The sequence below is a fragment of the Curcuma longa genome, chromosome 19 (assembly GCF_044706935.1).
Source record: "Curcuma longa cultivar G26 ecotype Majalengka, Jawa Barat chromosome 19, ITB_CL_G26_1.1, whole genome shotgun sequence".
Classification (NCBI taxonomy): domain Eukaryota; kingdom Viridiplantae; phylum Streptophyta; class Magnoliopsida; order Zingiberales; family Zingiberaceae; genus Curcuma; species Curcuma longa.
The window spans coordinates 7,595,594-7,618,436 of record NC_133879.1 but is presented as its reverse complement, the minus strand read 5'-3'; the positions used below and the strand labels follow the sequence as shown (position 1 = coordinate 7,618,436).

At 35.3% G+C, this 22,843-nt stretch overlaps 1 protein-coding gene across 2 annotated transcripts; it reads left to right on the top strand.

The window, feature by feature from the left end:
* The first annotated feature begins 1,837 nt into the window (after window positions 1-1,837).
* On the top strand, window positions 1,838-22,220 carry LOC141812576 (ribulose-1,5 bisphosphate carboxylase/oxygenase large subunit N-methyltransferase, chloroplastic). Of its 2 annotated transcripts, none has more exons than XM_074700584.1 (12): window positions 1,838-2,231; window positions 12,448-12,611; window positions 12,733-12,816; window positions 12,924-12,981; window positions 13,285-13,338; window positions 13,502-13,573; window positions 15,117-15,197; window positions 16,141-16,313; window positions 16,778-16,880; window positions 17,595-17,726; window positions 21,380-21,470; window positions 21,887-22,220. In XM_074700584.1, the coding sequence occupies exons 1-12, from the start codon at window positions 1,881-1,883 to the stop codon at window positions 22,012-22,014; spliced, it is 1,491 nt and encodes a 496-aa protein (XP_074556685.1). In that variant the 5' UTR covers window positions 1,838-1,880; the 3' UTR covers window positions 22,015-22,220. The 2 variants fall into 2 exon arrangements, with proteins under 2 accessions (XP_074556685.1, XP_074556686.1); XM_074700585.1 differs by having other exon boundaries at window positions 21,380-21,502.
* Window positions 22,221-22,843: the final 623 nt, after the last annotated feature.

Genomic DNA, 22,843 nt, shown 5'->3' with positions numbered 1-22,843 from the left:
TTGTGGCCGTGTCGGCCTTTATATACATGTATTCAGGGAAATTGTCATAGTTACAGGGGAGATGTTGTCAAAATTTCTCGGACGGTCGTCTCTCGGGACGTGACAATATCGATCTTGCACATTATCATTTAATGGCTATAGACACCAACATAAAAATCTTCTACCATTTGAATTCATTATCTTACAACTTTATGTTGGATTTTTCTATGTGCGTTTTAAAAATTTATTTCACTAAAGAAGTAACACAAGCATAATAATCTATATTATTACAATTGTGCATCAAAAACCACACAAGGATACACATACATACAAACATAATTATAGAAAAGTGACATAAATAAATTATACTTGTTGGATAACGCGAAACAGAAATGACATCAACTAGTAATCTTGAGAAAAGTTGCTTTTACTCGTATCCATGTCGAGATCTTTTTGAGATGACTTCACTAAGTCACATGTTGTGTCTCCGTTTTGATACTAATTAAAGGAAGAAGATGAAGCGATCCGAGAGAGGATCTATTATCCGATTCGGTATCTCATTGCTCAAAGCAACCCCATGATATGCATCGAACTGAACGAAAATGATTACACTGTCGTTTGAAGGTCAGATGGTTCGTTATCAATGGCAATAAGCCTAATGGCATGGGAGTTCTGACAACAACAATTGCTCGTCGGATTAATAGCCAAGGATGGAGGAAGAAGGATACCTCACGGTGGAGAAACAACCATTGCTTCTCCTCTGCTCCTTGCTTCCACTGTCAATTGTAGCTCCTTTGGCTCGGTGGATGGCCGACTTAGGAGAGGGAGGCCGGACCCTTGGACCCTGGCGGAAGATCACCAACTGGAAACTCCTTTGGACGATGACAACACCACCTATGGTGGTCGGCGACACAAGGAGGAGGGGTTAGGGCTAACGACTAGAAGAGAAGAAGAGGAAGAAGAAAAACCTAACACTTAGGGTTTCTTATTCTTTTATAAAGCTCTTCCATAGAGATATATTTATAGATCTCTAATGGGTTTGGTTCGTAAACCAAAAACTCATATCCGTTAATCCAAAATCTAAACCGATAGCCTTAAATTTAGTTCAAGACCAAATCATGTTGGTTCAAAATCAAACCACCTTTTAATTAAAATCAAACCAATTTAGTTTATAATTAAACCAAAGAGCATCCATCTCGTCTTCAAAAACATGGTCCATCGGCGATTCTGTTCCGATAAAATATCTTCCATATTTTTCCTTTGTCTGGCCCAACCAGATTCAATCTCTCTCTTAAATTCATTTTATGTTTCTGATAATCTCATAGTGTGTGTGCCCTTATAGATTTTCGATTTATGTTGGTTGTCCATAATTAATGATTAATTATAGATCGATCATGAGTGACACCTAGTAGTATATCATGCCCCCTAATTAATCAAAAATCATAGTTGATTTTAGAATTATTTCTGAACCTTTCAATAGTTACAGTTATTCGTGCGTCTGTTCCTTTCACTCATTTTATATCCGCTTAGTTCAAGATATGGTCTATGTGCCAATCTCCATTAGGCTTATAATAAATATCTATCGTTCGATTCTCAATTATAATATATTATAAAATATTTTTTTAATAAAATAAAAAATTTAAGATATTTGTTGCTTAATTAGGAGTCGTATTTATTTTCAAATTTATTCTAATGAACCATAAATTTTTTTTTATAAGATCGGATTGGACTTAATCGGCTAATAACTGAATAATTGAATTATAAAAAAATAAAAAAAATGAAAAGGCCCAAAGCCAAATCCGGATAAGGTTCGCCACTCTCCTGTGCTGCCCTGCCTCTTTCGCTTCCCTCCCGAGAATTCATTATAAACTTTCGTCCCGCATCTGAGCAGCTGAGAGTTCATGGCCAAAATCATAAGCGGAATCCACGACCAATTAATCCTGTTCCCATTCCCGCAATGCCGTCCCGCTGCCGTCTGCCGTGGGACGCGAATCCGATGCTCCGTCTCCGCCACGCCGAGCCACGTAGTGAATGCATCCGGAGCCCGAGTCGTCCCATGGGGCAGCGAGACTGAATCTCTGGAGAGCGCCTCCGCGCTGCAGAATTGGTTGTCGGCTTCAGGCCTGCCCCCGCAGAAGATGGAGATCCGAAGGGTGGACGTCGGTGAGAGGGGCCTGGTCGCGCTCAAGAACATCCGAAAGGGGGAGAAGCTCCTCTTCGTGCCGCCCTCATTGGTTATTACGGCCGACTCGGTAACACCAAAATTCGTTACTCCGTACGTACTTGAAGGTTTCTGAGATGTTGCAAGAATCATGGATTCATGGGTCCTTCATTAGCTTATTAATCCTAGTAAATTGGAAAAAAAAAAAGCAAGCCCACTTGTCGTTGCAGTGTCAACGTGCTGCATCATACTAAGCCTTTCTTGTTGAGAAAATACATTAGCAGAAGAAACATTGTCAGTTCACCACTCACGGAAACAAATCTAAGACTTGATTTAGCGTCAGTTCACCATTCATGAAATACCTCTTTTCATGAAACCAACAAATTGAAGAAATTCATGGCTAACTTTATATTATGCATGTGAATCCTCGAATTAGTGATTTAGAGTTAGAAAATTGATTTAGAAAAAAGACCTTAGAATTTTACAAATGAGACTAAAAATTTAAATTTAGTTTTGGAAAACAGGCCATTTATGAGAAAACGGATTTAGGTTATAAACGGGTGTCTAAGGACAACATACCATCCTATGGTTCATTTTAAATGCAAGGTAAAGTCACATGAATCCTTTAAGACTAGAAATGTTAGAAAGATATTTAAGAAAGTTATTATTAGTATCTTGAATGATTGAAGGGGAGATCGTTGGAACCCCAAGTGGTATGAACCATGGTAGTTTTGATGTTTATTAAAATAAGTCCAAGTTAGGGTTTGTTGGTATTTATGATATATGTGTATTTGAGTGTGCAGAGACTTAGAAGAATACATAGGTACCTGATGACTCAGGATCCAATGAAGTATGGTGAAGGGTGGTGTAAGACACTCGAGATACTAGAAAGGATAAAGAGTATCGGAGACAACAAAATTTGGGGCAAAAGATGCAAGCGAACTAGAAGGATGATACAAAAAGGAAGTCAAGGGGTTCAGTGCAGTCGAGGTACGAAAAGGTTGGCAGAAGAGTACTTCGGTAGAGCGAGAATGACGCATGGGAAGTGAGCCAAAAGGGCTCAGTACATCCGAGGGACAAGTCAAGAGGAAGTATACACAAAGTAAGTTGGTAAGCTGAGTTGAGTGAATTGTACTCGAGACAAGGGTATACACTCAACGTAGGCGAACTTAGTTGTAGTCGACTTGAGTCAGAGTTTCAGGCGACTAGAACTTAGTTCCAGCAGGAGACTAAAACTTCGGGCGATCGGATATGATCTAGGTGACCCTATGCACTATATCTTTATCCTTTGAACAAGTCTGAAATTTGATTGATTCGATTAATCCAAGCGACTAGAAGTACATGTGGAGCACAAGGCCGAGTCAGACGGTCAGAGATCCAGATTGACTAGGTGCCCGAGTGATCGGAAGGGTGCAAAGCCATCTAGATCGGATAAGGGTGACTTGTTCATGGATGAGGTCGAGATGCTGACTAAGCAAGATCCAGGCGATCAGAGCAGTGCCACATCAGCACGTCGATAGGTGGAGACCAAAGGTTATAAAAGGAGGCTTGAGGCTCTAAGGCAGCACACCACACTCGGAATTAACTGTTCTACTTCTTGTTTCTTATTGTTAAACCTCTACTCTTACTTAATGTATTCATCCTATGTATACGAGGTTTCTCCACCTCTGGCAAGTTATCAAAGAGAAGAAAGATAGTGGGCAATGTTTTGCACATAAGCCTTGAACGTAACATATCTAGAGGGTTGGGAACTAAGTAAAAATTCTATGTCTCCTCTCTATGTGTTGTATTTATTTATTGTAATATGTGTATGTTGGTTTGCTAAGTAATTAACAAAAGAAAACATATTTTTCATTTCAAGTGTGCTATTCACCCCCTCCCCCTCTAGCAATTCTAAGTGCTCATTGCACTTATTGTTATCCTCAGTGAATATCTAATAAATTCAATTGGGAAGATTAAATTTTCCATCTCAAAGAATGTGATATTATCATGTCAAATGGTTAGGGTGTGTCAATGACTTTGGAAGAGTGGTTAACTCAACCTTAATTAGTTGACATGTTAGGATAGTGATATAGAACAACAACAACCTAGCCTTTATCCTACTAAGTGAGATCAAGTATATGGATCATCCTATGCCATTGGATTTAATAGTGGTATAATTTGTAAAATTTTTATAACATTGCTTGCTATTTAAAATGCATGTTTAAACTATTTTGAAATTAGAACTTGATACATATACTAGTTTTCAAATATTTTTTTAAAATAATCAATTGTTTTAAGAAAATTATGTATTTTCAAGTTTAAGTTGAGTTCAAGTAGCTTGGAACCCAGTTCCGATCACTTGGAACACTGACTCAAGTCGACTACGACCGAGTCCGCCTAAGTGGAGCTTCTATCCTTGTCTGAGGACACTTCACTCAACTCAGCTCATCAACTTACCTAAGTATTCTTCCTCTCGGCTTTTCATCCCTCAGATGAACCGAGCTGCTTGACTCACTCTGTGTGTTCTTCTCGCTCTATCGAAGTACTCTTCCGTCAAGCCTCTCGTCACTTTGATGACCGAGCCCATTGATTCCTTTCCTGTGTCATCATTCTCGCATGCTTGCGTCTCTTGCTCCAAGTCTCCCTGTCTCCAATGCTATTCATCCTTTCCAGTCCCTCGAATGTCTTATACCATCCTTTACCGCATTCTTTCGAATCCTGAGCCATCGGATACTTGAGTGTTTTCTTAAGTTCCTACCCACTTAGACATACATGTCAAAACATACCAAGACATAATTTAAACTTATTTGACAATATATCAAAACTAACTCACACCACTTAGGGTTCCAGCGATTTGCCCATCAACCATTATGGGTACTAACAATCTCCTCCTTTTGATGTTTATCAAAATAATTTAAGTTAGGGAAATAACAAAAATTACATATTTTTTTAAAAATGCAGATTTTAAAAATAAACAGCCCATTCCTAGGCTCCCTGTGCATTTATACTTCCCCTAGACTTTTCCCCCTTAGTCAAGATTAAAGTTAACCTTTCTCTTTTCTCTAACTTAATCTTTCTCCTCTTTGACAATATAAAAAAAATAGGGGTCTAGAGATCTAAAGATAATTTTTTTCAAAAGTTTACAAATTTCAATTATTTTCCCCTTCAAATTGTCAATTTAAAAACAGATTTTCTAACAATATGACTTTGCAACTTAGAAAATTTATATAAAAAATACCTAAAAGTAGTATGCTGTCCTTTCATAGAAAAATAATTTTCTTGAAAATTCTTTTTAATTTTTGGAAAATAACTAATTAACATGATTTTCTATAGAAAATTATTAGAAAATTTCTAAGAATCCAAAATTCACAAAATTTAAACCACTAATAGTAGACATGATATATTTTGTCAGAAAATTTACTTGCTTTAAAAAATTCAAACAGACTTAACATATTCATGAGTTTTAACATGCATATTGCCATATCGAGTCAACCACTAATTAATCAAGTATTTATTTCCAATGGTTGACTATCTTATGGTTTTTTCCTAAAATGTCAAGATTGATTTCAGCACCCAAAATAAATTTGTCCCTACTGGATTTATTAAATATTTTATAGGAATTAAAAATTTACACACTTTGCTAACATAACTCTTAGGTTTTACAAAATTATGTTTAGGTCCTTCAAACCCTAAACCTTTTTTTTCCAATTTGTGTTCTTTGATTATGTGACAATAAATTTAGATTTTTTGGTCCTACAGAGAATTTTTCTTAGGACAATTTTAAAGATTCTATTTGTCCTTTAACCTTAAGTTTTCATTTATTAATTTTTCACAATCTTCTTTTGAACAAGAATTGTCAACTTATTTTCTTAGTCAATTTTAATTCTTTTCAATTCTGCATATTTATTTCTAATTTTGTAAAGTGATCTAGACAACGTTTTAACTGCTTCATAAAGCTTCTCGGAAGGTAAATTATGTACCTCACTTACCTTATCAGATTTGTTGGATGATGCTCCCTATTCACTGTTGCTTTCTTTGGATGACGTGCTCTTTGAATTGTCGATTCCACTAAGTTGTCATGAGTGTCATTCCTGCTATGTGCTCAGATTCTGAATCTTATAAGGACGAAGTTGCTTTTAGATTTCTCTGTTTGGACTTCGTAGGCGCTTTTGTCTTTTCCTTCGTCTTTTTCTTGAGCTTAGGGTAATTTTTTTTATATAACCTTCGTCACAATTAAAGCATATGACCTTCTTTTGTAATAGTTTATTTGTTTGTCTCTTGTCAAACTTGTTAGAATTTAAAAGCTTTTTCATTTTCCATACCAAATATGCTTTATGGTTGTCATCCATTGAAGTGTCTGAATTTGACTCCTTTGGTTATGCTATAAGTGCTATATTATGGTTTGTGGTTCTTGTTTCTTTCAAACCTCTTACCTCAAGGTTTTAGACATGTAATATGAGTCTACCATTGATACCCATTCTTGAGTTCTTGGGAAAGCATTTATGGCGTATCTGAGGATGTGGCGATTTGTTAGTGTTTCCTTGACATTGCTAGGTCAATGAGAAGTTCTTTAAGTTTGGCATGGAGCTATGCAACAGATCCTCCCTTCTCTAGCCTGAGTTTGCTGAGTTGGCTTTTCAATAAGTCACGCTTAGCTAGTTTCGTCTCTAAGGTGTCTTCATAAAGTTTTAGGAATTTCTGTTAGAGTTCTTTGACAAAGTAGTAGATTCTGATCTTGTTTACACAGATAGAACATTTAAAAGATATAATTCGGCCTTACTATTTGCCACGAATTCCTCTTGTTGTTTTTTGTCCATTTATGCTCCTCGAGTTCTTCTCCTTCTTCGTGCTTGGGAAACTCAAAACCATACTTATACATAACATAATTTCATATTCACTATGGAAAAATACCTCCATTTTCTTATTCCAAATTATGAATTCACCCTCAAACTTTTGGTAGATAGATATTGGATCCGACCATTCTTCAAATGCTTCTTGGTCCTCAATCGGTGATTCGTCCTTCTGGGCGATCCTTGCTCTGATACCAATTGATAATGCAACAGGCACTTAAGATTGCTAGAGGGGAGGGGGTGAATAGCGTACCTGTAATAAAGATAATTTCTTTCTTTTGCTAATTACTTAGCAAGAACACACACATTAATAATAAATGAGTAAAGAAAATAGAGAAGACACATGGTTTTTTACTTGGTTAACAACCTTCCAAGGTTTGCTACTCCAAGGCCTATGTACGACATCGCCCACTAGCTTTCTTTTCTTCGATAAAGTGTCGAAAGTGGAGAAACCTCTTATACACAAATTGATATTATAAAGGAGTGTAAAACAGTAAAGCACAATTAATTTCGAGTATGGTGTGGTGGTCCTTTGAACATGAGCTCCTGACCTCCTTTTATAATCAATTGTCGAGTTGTTGATGTGACACTGATTCCGTCTCTTGGAAGCCCTTCCGGTCGCTTGGACCCTGCTGACTCAGCTGTCGCATTCATCTATAAATAGGCCACCCTTTATCCGATCTATTTGACACACTTCTAGTCACCCGGACCACCTTCGATCGCCTGGATAATTGGTCAATCTAGATTTGTGACTAACTCGCTTGCATCTGTGCTCTATATGTGATTTTGGTCGCCCTAACGTCCTTCTAATCTCTTGAACCATTCGAACTGCTTGGATCTTAGACCTGTTCAATATATAAATACGTAATTCATAGGTCGCTCAGATATTTTTTGGTCACTCGGAGTTCAAGTTGTTAGGAACCCAATTCTTGTTGTCCGAAACTCTGACTCAAGTCGACTACGACTTAGTCTGCCTAAGTTGAGCTTTTACCCTCGTCTTGAGTATACTTCATTCAATTCAGCTTACCTAAGCATTCTTCCTCTTGGCTTTTCGTCTCTTGGATGTACCGAGGTCCTCGTTTACTCCCCGTCTGTCTTTCTTGCTCCACCGTAGTACTCTTGTGCTAAGCTTCTTGTTCCTCAAATGCACTGAGTCCGTCAACTCTTTTTCTATGTCATCCTTCTCGCATGCTTGCATTTCCTACTCCAAGTCTCACTATCTCCAATGGTCCTCATCCTTTCCGATCCCTTGGATGCTCCATACTATCTTTTATCATACTCTTTCAAATCCTGAGTCATCGTGTATATGTGTGTTCTCATAAGTCCCTATATACTTAGACATATATCAAAACATAGCAAGACTTAAATTTATTTGACAACTTAGGGTTCCAATAATCTCCTCTCAACCATTTGGGGTACTAACATATCTAGATAAATGGGTAACTAAATCCGACCCATGTAAGTTACTACTTATAGATACTCGATTAAATGGGTACACATTGCCATCCCTAAGAATGATAAAAAAATACATATTTTGTGTATTTTAAGTTTTGATTTGTAAGGATTTTATTTTAGCATAATATTCTCTTTAAAGAAGTGTTTCAATATAGTAGTTGTTTTATTTAAGGGTTTTAAATACTCTTGATATGTTTTGATTTAAAAATGAATAATTTCGGTATTAATTTAGATTGTTTATTTCCTAACTTGCAATGTTCTATTTTGTTTTGAATATTGTCCATAAAAGAACCTATTTTTATTTTTGTAATGTGTTTTTTCATTTATTAATTTATTATAAATTCCCCTTGTTAATCTTTGTGTGAGAGCCTTTATGTTGTGTCACCTTCCTCTTCTCCCTAACGCTCTGTTTGGATGGGGTGAGGGGAGGTTCATTAACGGAAGGGGAAGGGAAGAGAAGGGAGGGGAAGGGAAGGGAGGGGAGGGGAAGAGAAGCAACCTTGTTTGGGAAGAAAAAAAAGTTTAACTGGGAGGAAAGGGAAGGGAATAGAAGTTAAATATATAAAAAGTCAAAAATAACCCGCAGTCCTCTTCTCTTCTGCCGCTGCTGCTGGCGCACGAAGAAACAGGGGCGCTGCTGCCTCTCTTCTGCCGCACTTCTGCCGCCGCTGCTGGCGCACGAAGAAAGCCGCTGCTGGCGCACGAAGAAACGCAGTCCTCTTCTGCCGCCGCTGCTGGCGCACGAAGAAACAGGGGCAGTCCTCTTCTGTCGCCGCTGCTGGCGCACGAAGAAGAGAAGGCTTCGACGAAGAAAGCCGCTGCTGGCGCACGAAGAAGAGAAGTCGCCTGCTGACCCCTGCCACTGCTTCTGCCGCCGCGTTCCCCTGCCGCGCGCTTCCGCCGTCCTCTCCGTTCCCGTGCCAGTGCCGCGCGCTTCCGCCGCCTCGGCGTAGAAACTGGCGAGAGAAGGATAAAATTGGGAGATGCTTTCTTCCCCTTCCTTACACCCCGATTTGGGGTGTAAGAAATTGTGCCTTTTCATGGGTATGGAAGGGGACAACTTCCCCTTCTTTCCCCTTCCCCTCCTTACCTCACCCCATCCCAAACAGAGCTAAAATTTTTGTTTCCCCTTCCTTACCTTTCCCTTCCTTTCCCTCACCTCCTCCCAAACAGACGCTAAAGATAATTTGTTTATCATCCGCATACAATAATGTGAGAAAATTGTCATTATTAAAGATATCTACAAACCTAGTCTAAATGAGATTGTATCCATAATTTGAAATCTTCTATTGTGTTGGGTGGCACAGCTGAAGCATATCACTTTAGTAAATTATCAAAATATGATATTGACCAATATAGGTATTCTCTTCTATGTGGCATATGTCGATTGTTCAATGTGCATTATGTTGTTCTAACACTTGGCACGTCTTGACACATTATTACATGCATTAGGATAAATTCAAGAAATGCCAAATTTTAGTTTATTTTTCCAAAATTTTAATTTAATTTATTATCTAATTTCTAAACTTATTCTTTCAAGTAAATAGATTGAGAGGTTTAAGATTATAGAGTAAAATTTATATGAATTCATCTTGATACTAATTGAAACAAAAATAAATAAATCATTTTTAATTTGATTACTGATTGATATAATATTATTAAAAGTATAGAAAATAAGTGAAACAACATTAAATTAGTAAAATCCATCCAAATTAATCTCAACATACCGAAATGTGTCAATATTGGGACGATATAATTTAATTCAATTCAGTATTCAATTCCTTTAGTTTAATTTTACAAGTAAATAAATTAAGTGAAAGGGTATTAAAGAAATAAAATTCATTTAAATTCAACTCAACAAATGCTTCGATGCATACCACAACATGCCTAGTGTCAGCACAACATAGTGAACAGCATGGTGCAAAAGTCGTTTCATTTCAGCCTGTGATCAAAACTTCAATATTAGATTATACTTTAAACCTTTACCCTGGCCCAGTACTAAAATGCACCATTTTTCTTAAAGATCAAACACTAGCATAGCTCCATATTTCAAATGTTGCCTATGTCAAAAGAAGGATAAGTTTTTTTTATTAAGGCAACCATCCCCTTATCACTTATATGCTCAAGCCTTTGATGCCATAGCTTTACCGTTCTTTCTCCAAATAAAACCACTTGCAAGATGAGAAATCTCTTAAACACATTTAATCATCAATATATATATGCATCCATGGGAGGAGTAAAAAGGCCATAGTTCCACAATTTTAAATAATACATGCTAGAGGAATAATTTCTCTAACAATAATGTTTGAAAGAAGACCAAACATCAAAACCTTCAAACTGAACAAGTTTGGTAACCATGAAAGAAAAATTCCAGCTTCTTCGATGCCACAACAAGAAGTTTAGGAGCAGTTTTCACATTTCATTATATATAGATGCATACACATGTCCTCATATAACATGTAAAAAAGAGGTCCTACTATATTATGCATGAAATAGATCAACTTATAGCATTATAAACCACTTAAGCACCCCACAAGGGATCCCAATGATGAGAAGCTAGTTCATGGGTGATTTTGAAACACAACTTCTTGCAACATTGATAGTTTTCCTCTGGTAGCAAAAGGGTTATGTGATTTTAGTAATGGAGAGACCTAGTGTGGAGTTAGATTGAAGTCTAAGTTCAAGGGCCAAAATACATTGGCTCGTGATCTTTAATGTCCAAACATGAAAAAATAGGGGAAAAAAGAACCATTGAGGAGAAACACATTCAATCCTTGTTTTCTTTTTCCACAAAATGGGAACATTAATGACCTTTTTTCCATGCCACATATGACAAGTTATTTATGTTTTAGAAAAAGTTCAATAGGTTTAACTATTTTTTGTTTCTTTTTGAATTCACCTAAACTTTTTATCATAGTTATTAAAGGCGCTTGCTTGGCTGCGTCTAGGTATAAGGCGCAACCAGGATAGCGTCTTGCGCTTGGTTACCTTAAGCATGCGCCTTGTGAGAGACGACAAATTGGTCTTGAGGAAACCGATGAAGATTCAACTGGTGAAACATCTAGTGATGATAATAATGATGTGATTGAGGAAGATGATGAAGATTTTGATGATTTAGATAAAAAATTGAATTATGTGTATGATATATTTATTTGCTGGTGAATTTTATATTTACATTATTATTTAATATTTTACGGACTATAGTTTTGTTAGTGAAATATTTTGATAAAAATTCTCTATATATGTTTGAATTATAAAAATTTATATCCAGAACGTCTTAGTTCGGTAAAGCGTCCGCCTCACCTCGCGCCATACACCTAGCCCCACAACACCTATGCACTTTTAGGCGCCTCACGCCTTAAATAACTATGACCTTTACATTCTTTGAGAAAATCAAAGTTCTTTTGTAGATGCAAATGAATGCATCCATTTGATTTGGTTCAGTTATCTGACAGGTTGATTTTGATGCCATTTTTAGTTAGTAGCATGCTAGAACTCTTGTCAAATAGTGTAAAAGGTATTAATGGTGTAAATAGGTATTTATTTATCTGTAAAAATTAACAGCCTGAGTACTAAGTACATGTTAGGGATATCATGAAATTTGATGTTGGGTCTACTAGCATGTTTGTGTAAGATAAATTGCATTTTCTAGTAATTGACTGCAGCTAGCTTTTAAGTGCAATGAGAGAATTGTGTCAGTGAAAACCTGAGCTAGCTTTCACCTCACTGTTAACAAGAATGCTTATTCCTATTAAGTATATCTAGTCCCTTACTAATATAAACAATTAAATCAGATATTCTCTAATGGAGGCTGTAATGCTTTATTTGAAATACTAAGAAAGGTTGTTATCATAATTTTAAAGTAACCAAGAAAGTTATTTCAAATATCTCAACTTTTTTATCTGTCTTGTATACTTTTTTACACCTATTAGGCGCATGTAAAGATTTTTTTCTTGTTGAGTTCTAATACACATAGCTGATATCAGAATAATGCCATTTGATCCTATTTTGAGGTCATAGGTATGGAGCTGTCCAGAAGTTGGAAATGTATTGAAAAAAAATTCAGTTCCAGATTGGCCTTTGCTCGCCACCTACTTGATAAGTGAAGCAAGTTTCAAGATCTCATCAAGATGGAGTAGTTACATCACAGCCTTGCCTAGACAGCCTTACTCACTTTTGTACTGGTATGTTGTGATTTTTAATTCTCGGAAATAAGATGGAAATAAAAAAATTGTTGTGGGAATAAGTGCATCTTATGTGGATATACTCAAATTTCTTCTCTACAGATCTCATATGTAATTGCAGGACACTTTCTGAGTTAGACACGTATTTGGTTGCTTCTCAGATAAGAGAAAGAGCAATTGAAAGGATTACAAATGTCATAGGAACGTATGGAAAATTTCCCTTTTTATCACTTTGTAGGCAACTTTTCTTTTATTCTTACAGTCCATTCCCATGTTTAGTACATTGATCAATTTAATTACTGCCTTTCACAGGTATGAAGATTTAAGACTTAGGATATTTTCAAAGCATCAAGACCTGTTCCCAGAGGAGGTGGTTCTGCAAAAATTAAGATTTCTCCCATGCATTAAAAGACACTTGTGAGATAATTTAGCTATCTTATCATATTTTGTAACTGAAAGAAAAAGTTTTTAAGATAAGTCACCAGTCACCACAACAAGACAATCAGGTTACCTTGTCATCAAGGTTTCAACAAATTATTCAAACTTCTGCAATTCAAAATGTTCAACTGCTCTCTTGCACACAGGCTTCAATTATCTTTCTTGTGTTTCTTTACCTTTGCATCATGATCATTGTATATACTATGATTGTTTTAAAATATATTTCTTGTTTCAGGTTTTTAACATCGATACATTTCTATGGTCCTTTGGCATTCTTTTCTCACGGTTGGTGAGTGTATACATGTTCACGTAGTTGTATGTTCTTCATGAATTGTCTAATTAAAACCCATTGCATGTTCAAATTCAACTTGCCTTTGAAGCTTTTAGTATCCACCTGCTAATTCTTCTCTTTAGAAGCCTGTGATCCAGGTCATCTATTCTTGATTTAACAGGTTCGCATGCCATCAATGGATGGAAAAGTTGCATTAGTCCCATGGGCTGACATGCTCAATCATAGTCCAGAGGTATCTTATTGCACAAAAATTATACTTTTTTCTGTTCTAGTATTATATTGGATTTTCCATACAAGAGGGGTGGATTTATTGTTATAACTAATACAACCTATGTGTATGAATTTTAGTAAACAATAGCCAAATGAACATATGTAACGCATACCATCTATTATAAGTTGGTGAAGCATATGAAATTAATCTAGTTAGTCCAAATTATGCTATCAAGAAAGTCAACCTTGAACCAAAAAAAAAAAAAAAAGAGGAGAAAGATAGTTAAGCTTGATCCAAGATAAAAAAAATGAAAAAAATAGATAATTCAGCTTGAACAAAATAAAAATGATAGTTAAACTAAACACGACATACAAGCATGGTTTCAAATTTCATTGTGTTGGTCAACATGAACAGAATGTATCATTTTGGTTGATACCGATTGAAATGTAGCAAACAAAATTTAAGCTTACACTAGCAAACATTACCACTTTATCTCATGCCAGTTGGTACCAATCATATACCATTCACATATGTTGATGCAAACATTTGACAAGTAATATGAACTTTGATGGTCACAAAAATGGTCAAGTGAACTACCAAGTATTCTCCTTTTTGTTTTTTCTTTCTCCATTTCTCTTGCCATCTGCTAGAGATTGGTGTTGTACTATTCTAGCTGATGAATAAAAGCACTATTACAATCAAAATATAAACCTTGCATACAAGATATTTGAGAACAATCAAACAAGAGAGATGGAAATTTATTTTAGCACATACCAACCAGCCTACCTCCACTATCTAGGTTCCCTCAAACAGATAGCTCAATACCTCTACTCAAGAACAACTCATGCTACTTAGACACCATTATACTGGATTGTCCGTTTGTATCCTTCCTAAAAATATTCTAAAGTGTGTCTATTTTTTTTAATCAAAAGGGCTTTCCTACTTAAGCCCCTAACCACTTATCCTTGATGGGTCATTTCTTTTAAGGCCTCTAGTCCCTTTTCTAGTTCCCTTAACCTTTGAAGTGTTTAATGAATCAATGATAAACTTCAAAACAAGAACTAAGAAAATTAGAGAAAATGGAAAAACACACACAAGTAGTGAATAAGAGATAACAGTCTGACAGATATTACTGAGTGATACATAATTCCTCTTAGCAAAGTAATTGATGCTCCTCTTAATCTATTGATTTAAGGATTCGTTGATAAACATATCATGTACTTTATGAGTTTTAAAATCTATCATATACCTTAAAATTTAAAAAATTATCACTTACTTTCTTAAATCTTAATAAATCCATCACACAAGTAATTTTGTCCAAAAATTGTTAATTGAGAAACCCACATGCCAAATCAAAATAATAATACATCATCTACCACAGGGAATTTCACCACATCTAATGATTTTTTTTCCAATCATAAACTTGAGGCTAGCAACCAGAAAGTATTTTGATTTTGTTTTTCATGTTATGTTGAACATTGTTTGATATGGGTCCCTTTGTTCCTTTCTCATATTACAATAGAGCTTAATAGTTAGTTAACAGAAAAAATTACTAATGATGCAGGTTGAAACTTTCTTGGACTATGACAAATCATCAAAAGGTATAGTTTTTATGGCTGACCGGTCATATCAACCAGGCGAGCAGGTAAATGATTTCCTTTAGATGTATCTGTACCTGTATTGTTTTGGTACTAATGGAATCATTTTGGTCATGTAACTCTATGGTCAAATCTTTTGATAAAAACTACAAAAGTGATAATGTTAGTTATTAATGATGATGTTGCTCTATCGCGGCCATTTTGGGGATAATATTTTCCTCCATGAAAAGATGAGGAATTAAACCAGCAGTAGTTTGGTCTACTGATAAGAGAGCTAGACTTTGGTCTACTGATAAGAGAGCTAGACCGGAAGCACCTTTAGTTGGTGTGTGGGAGTTTTAATCCAGATAACGACATTATTAGGAGTTTAACCTTGTTGCTTACTCCCAAAATGGGAATAGTTTCACATCATTCAATTTTGTATATAGACACATTATGGTAAAGAAAAAAAAATTGTGAGGAATTGAGTCTACCAAACATGCACTGGCAGGACCAGAGATGCAATGTACAAGTTGATGCAAATAGTTAGCTAAAAATTTGTTCTTGGTGATTGAAGGCAATGAGTCTCTCTTCACTTCAACAAGGTGCACTATATCTAAGTGTGCTAAAGAACTAAATCAAATGTGAAAGGAAGTGCAAGATTTTAGTATGCTATTGTTCTAAGTCATGTTTTGTGTCTGAACTGCTGACATCAGATTTAGTTATATTTAGTGTGAACTGACAGTGCTGCTTTTATAAATAGTTTTTTTTCTTTCAAGCAGAGCATCAGTACTTGGACTATAGTGACATACACATTATTTTCAGCTTGTTTTTGACACGGAATTATTCTGTATTCATGATTGAAGATGTTAGCTATCTTTGATATTTAACACAACCATTTAATATCTTGCTTCAGAAGTTTGAACTGTTACTATGGGGCACTAGTCCATAAATTAAATGAATAAACTGGAAACCAAAAAATATTGACTAGTTACCGAAAATAATTCACAGGTTTTCATATCGTATGGCAAGAAATCCAATGGAGAACTGTTGCTGTCTTATGGTTTTGTGCCCAAAGATGGTACAAACCCAAATGATTCAGTTGAGTTGTTACTGAGTCTAAAGAAATCAGACAAGTGCTACAAAGAGAAACTTGAAGCTCTAAGAAAATATGGCTTGCAAGTGTAAGTGCTTCTGACATCTGAAACGTGATGCAGAGTATATATAAGCTATACAATTTAATCATAAGGTTTATGTGATTTGATGACTTCATAGAGTGCAAGTAACTTTTAGTTTGAATACCAAACTATATTAGCTAATAAGTAATAACCTTTCTTTAGTTCCAAAATTATCATGTCATACCAAGAAAGTAAGGGTTTTTTTTTATGATTAACATGACAATAATAAGATTGTGGAAATAAATTGCTTGGAGGAAACTAAAACAGAATGCATCTTTCATATTACCAGGAATTATATCAATTCATCTTTCTCCTGTTTAATTAATCAGTATTTATTTATTACTGAAAGAAAGTTAAGGAAGTGGAGAAAAACATGTTTGATTCTAAATCATGACTCACTAGACTTGAAAATTCTCTTTTTTTGCCCTTGGTTTGTGTGAACACTAATTAATATGATCTTCTCTGAACAGACCTCAAAGGTTCCCATTGCAGATTACTGGGTGGCCAGTGGAGATGATGGCATATTCCTATCTTGTTGTCAGCCCACCAAATATGAGTCAATACTTTGAAGAGGTTGAGCATTTCTTCCTTATATTAATAATGTCTTTAAAATTTAATGTGTTCCTAGCTTTATAGCTTATATTTGATGATGTACTTTCAGAAAATATTTATTATCCTATGATTCATATTGGGAGCTATTGCATCCAGTCAAAACTAGAATGCACACAAATACCTATTTATGTGATGGTCACAAGGAACCATCACTGACAGTATAAGATATGATGGAAAATATAATTATATATATTCTGCTAGATATATGGGTGAATCATTGCATTGACAATTTTGAGAAACAGGCTGCTTGTAGCGTTAGTTTCATGGTCTCCTAGGAAGGAGGCTCTTTAATTAAAACGTTTAGGATCAATTTATTAAGCTAGTTGAGGATGCACAATGCTGCACCATCATAGAGATGGTTTGGATACTCCAACATACACTGAAAATTGTACTTATGGTTTCTACTTGGAAAATTTTTTAGTTGCTCTCCAGGAAGTTATCCAAAGTTGTTCTACATATCAGTTTCAGTATGTGACAATATCTGCCATTTCTTTTTGCCTACATTGAAAAAATGCAAAAAAAAAAAAACACAACTTAGTCATAACATCAGCTCTATTCACAACACAAATAGACCAATTAGATACACAAAGACAAAAACTGAACGTTTTCCCCTTCCCTGTTTGCTATTTGTATATCTCCCGGTTGAAAATTTCTATCATGTACGTGAAATTGTAGATGGCTGCTGCTGCATCCAGTAGAGCTGCATCTGAGACAGGAAGAAAGTACCCAGAGTTGGAAGAGCAAGCCCTTCAGTACCTTTTGGATTGCTGTGAATCAAGCATATCAAAGTACACCAAATTTCTACAGGTTGTTGATCACTTTTTCATCATTTTCATATTCATGTGATCCTTAAAAAATCAATAAATTAGCATATACCTTAATTAATAACTTCTTGTGCATCTCAAAACTTTGGTTGCAGCTCATGTCTAACATTTGCATAGAGTCAAGTGGGGTCGTTATCTTTGGAGTAGAAATGAGCACTTGTTATTCAAGAATGAGAGTTCGAGAGTTAGAGCCAAGGTTTAAAATATCGAACTGTGCCAGGGTTTCGGTCCCGGACCGGAACAATATAGTTTCAGTACCGTATCGTACTGTGCCAGTATAATTTCGGTATTTTTAAAATATATAATATATTAACTAAAATAAAAAATTTAATCTAAATATTTAAAAACAAAAAATAAAATATTTTTAAAAAATAATAAACTAATTTTATGGATTTTATTAAAGCCTATTTAAATTATCCCGAATTATAACTAGGAGTTGATTATTAAAACTTAATTAAACCTAAGTTAAAAAATAAAAAAAACCAAAACTCGATTGCGCGCACAACGCGCGGGGGCGGCGTAGCCGGGCCCGGGCGTAGCCTCCGATGGCGTCGCCGGGCCCCGGCGACGCCTTCGGTGGCGTCGTCGGGCTCAGGCGACGCCTCCGGTGGCGTTGCCGGGCTCGGGCGACGCCTGTGGAGGCGTCACTGAGACCACGCGACGCCTTCGGAGGCGTCGCCGTGCCCGGGCGACACATTCGGCAGCGTTTTCATGCTGGAACCACGGTGCCGGTGCCGGTACCGCGGCGGAACGAAAAATTTCATCCGTATCGCGCGATATGGCTCGAAATTTTAATCCCTGGTTAGAGCAATACATTTTTTTAGGTCCACATCTGGAGATAATTCTTCTAGTATGGATAACTTCGGTTCAGTGAGATTGAGCAGGTTACTAGTAACTAGGATACAAAGTTCTGTAAATAGTAATAAAGTAATGGCATGGTTGGAGGAGACCTGTGAGTCTGTGACATGTTTTTGGAAATTCTACTTTGTAAAGTGTAGCAGGAGAAGAACAGGATAAAAGGTTGTCTGTTGATTAAATCATATTGATCAGTGTAAAGTTACAATGGTCAGAGTTAGGTCGGTTTAAATGGTTTCAAGAATGGTAAAATAAAGTTGCAATACAAAATAAGCATATGAGTAAGCCCATGACTAAGAAGATAGGTAATACAACATTTTTTAAGGATGTTGAGTTTGGGGGAGAGATAAGGAAAAGGAATTTACTCATGAACAGGAATTAATTCAAATTCCTACCATTGCATTTAATAATGTCATTGTACAAGACATTAATCAAGAAGCAAATCCGCAACTTCACGACAATAATGAACTCCCTATATAGAATGAGGAAATTATTCCTAAAGAACAAACTCAACACCCTTAAACTCAATAAGAAATGTCATTAAGTACATCCACGAGAAAAAGGAGACATGCTATTCCAGATGATTTCATAATATTTCTCCAAGAACACGAGGATGATATTGAACTAATAGATACAAAATTTGAATTCTCAAAGGTGGATTGATTCCATGAATGAAGAAATTAAGTTGATGTATGATAAGAATGCTTGGGATCTCATTTTATTACATGACACTGTGAAACTCATTGGTTGCAAATGGATATTTAAAATCAAAAGAGATTCATATGGTAATATAGAGAGATATAAGGCTCGTATTGTCTGAAAGGGCTTCACTCAAAAGAAAGATATCGATTATAAGGAGACTTTCTATCCGGTTCTATGAAGGACTCCTTTAGAACTATTATGACACTTTTGTACATTTTAATCATGAGTTACATTAGATAATGTAAAAACTGTGTTGCTTGATGGAAATATTAATGAATTAATTTATATAGTGCAATTAGAAAATTTTATGTCCGGAGATGGAAAGAAAATGATTTGCAAATTTAAGAAATCTATTTATGGACTAAAATATGCTTCCCGTTAATGGTATCACAAATTTAATCAAGTAATAACTTCTTTTGATTTTGAGGTAAATACGGTAGATGATTGTGTATACCATAAGTTTAGTGGTTGTTGTATGTTGATGACATATTGCTTGCTAGCAATGATAAGGTTCTGATATTTGAAACCAAGAAATTTCTATAAAGAAATTTGAGATGAAAGATTTTGAAGATACCTCTTTTATATTAGGAATTTAGATATACCGGGATAGTTCTCGGGGTACACTTGGGTTATCACAAAATAGTTCCATCAATAAGGTACTTGAGATTTGATATGCAAAACAACAAACCAGGAGATACCCCTATGCCAAGGAGACTTTTTAGTTCAAACACTAAAGAAATGCAAAAAATTCCATATACTTTAGCTATTAGTAGTCTAATGTTTGGGTAGATATGTGAGTAACCCTAAAATGGATCATTGGATAGCAGCCTAAAGGGTTATTCGGTATTTACAAATAACAAAAGACTTCATGCTCACGTATAAGAAATCAGACCAATTGGAGATCATTGATTATTTAGACTCTAATTTTGCGGGATGCCAAGAAAGTTGGAGATTCACATCAAACTATTAATTCTTACTTGCTGGAGGGAATATATCTTGGAGAAGTGCTAAGCAAACACTTTAACCTCTTCCACCATGGTAGCAGAATTCATAGCATGTTATAAGACATCCAATCATGAAATATGATTGCCAAATTTTGTCATCGGGCTATAGATTATGGATGACATTGGAAAACCATTAGGGTGTATTTGGTTTAAGTTATCATACATAACCTTGGTTATATGATTACCAGATATCACATAACCAAGGTTATGGGATATAAAATATAACCTAATGTTGTTTGGTTCATATTTACTTGGAAGGAATAAACATACCCACTTTAACATTTACTATAACCAAACGCCCCCTTAAAGATATTTTGTGACAAGAAATCAATAGTTATGTTCTCTAAGATTACCCTTGATTTAATTTATTTTTAGAATAAATCAACTTAAATTAATAATATTAATATTAATATTAATTAACTTAAATTAATTAAGTTATGTTTATCGAGTTCAGAGCATTAAATTTAAATATGGATTTTATTTTGTGTAGATGTCTATTTCCTTATTTACTAATTTATGATGGGCTAAATTAGAAATAAGGAAAATTTATAACTCTTCAGTTACAAAGAAGGTCCTTAGTCCATAAGTATCCCTAATTTTAGAGACATTCCATTGTCACAAAATTCTAAAAGGGTGCATATTGATTTAGAAGATCTTAATACATTTAAATATCTGTCATTAGGGACTCACGTTTGATTGATATATTATTGTATATTATGTTGATATGATATGGAGGATCTTGAATTTAGATATCTGTTTTGAATTTAAAATTATTTTCTAACAATAGGACTATTACATGGTATAGATAGGATTCATAACAAAACCTTAAACTAGAAACGTCTAATGTACCATAACACCATTCACCTACACTGTCACAATGATGAATCAGTGCAAATAAATTCATCAGTTATCTATAATGACCTTATTTTTATTTGGAATTCTAGCCATAACTTACCAATGATATTTTGATTCTTAGATGAATTTACAAATCAATGAAGTACTTTTATAAATGGGTTTTTTCTTATTGTGAAAAGGATTTTGGAGCTAGCATCTGATATATTTCATGTATTTATAGGATGGTGGAACACCGAATTCAGGTCAATTAAGTGCCAAGCAAGCCGATCGAAAGTCACTTCTAAAAAAGCTGGCAACGGATCTATGTACCAGTGAGCGAAGGATACTATTCCGTGCACAATACGTATATTATATAAACATTCTTTTGCTTTACAATCATTGTTAGAGCTGTGCATTTTATGGTTTCGTTAGCATTCTTGGCCGTATTACAGATCTAAGTAGTGGGAGCATGATGTCTCTCATCCTAGATTTTATCTATTTGAGGCATGGGTATAGGTTCATGCTGATCTCCTGCTGTAGCTTCAAACTGTTGAAGGCATTAGGAAACATATAGAAAATATATGCTTAACAACACAGACATTCCTAAAGTTTGTGCATTCAGCTAGAGCTGGTTGCATCGTTCTTATAATTCTGCAATAATGGCATTCAGCAGAAATCTTAGGGTTAAATAGCGCTACCTCACTAAATCAGCTTTTCTGTTTTCATTTTTGCTTGATATGGACTGCAGATACTAAGGAGGAGGTTGAGGGACATGAGGAACGGAGAACTAAGAGCCCTAACAATATTAAATGGGTTCAGGAAGCTTTTCAAATAAGGATACTGGAGATCCTGTGGCATCCCGGATCCTGTCAATGATGAAGTTGTAGCTACTTTCCTTCTTTTGTTGCTAAAAATATGTGCTCCGTAGGTGGAGGATAACAATTCTACTGTTGCCAGCAACTCAGTCTTGCTGTCATTTTGTAACAATGGAAACAGATGATCGAAACAACAGTGATTGATAAGTTCTGTTGCTTTTGAACTGCCGTGGAGATCATTTTAAGCTAAAAACTTGGAATCATTAGGTATCATCTTATTTATGCATGCATCATTATTGTGTGTGATTGGAGCCAACTGAAGATGCATTTTCTTGTTTCTCCAATGATCTTGTTAGCTGCTCAAAAGTAATACAAATTACCTATACAAGTTTGGGCAGCAAAATGGTAAAAATGAACCGTCTATCTACATCTCAACCGTTGAATTAGTTTTTTAAAATAGGAAGTATTACCTTATATTAACTTTTGATTTCTTCTTTCACTTAAACGTATGAATTTTATCTGAAGGAGAAAATTCAAACATACCAAAACATGAATAACCTTGCAAGTTTTCAACGCTATGGTAGTTCAAGGCGTTGTCATCTCTAGAGTTAAAGCAAATGCGTATCCTTTGTTTCAGTAGATAAGGGATAAGATATTTAGGTAGCATTTATTATCAAATATAAGTGCTCTAAAGTCTTTTTTTTTGGCTGTAAAAATATTTTCCATGTAAGACTCTAACGTGTGAATATGGTAAGTATATGATAGTTGTCAAATAATAAAATTATTATTCTTTGAGATCGTATTATCAAATATCAGTTTACGTGCAAAGTAGACTATCTAGATGAATCAAGATGAAAAAATTATTATAAAAAAACTTAAGTAAAGCATAT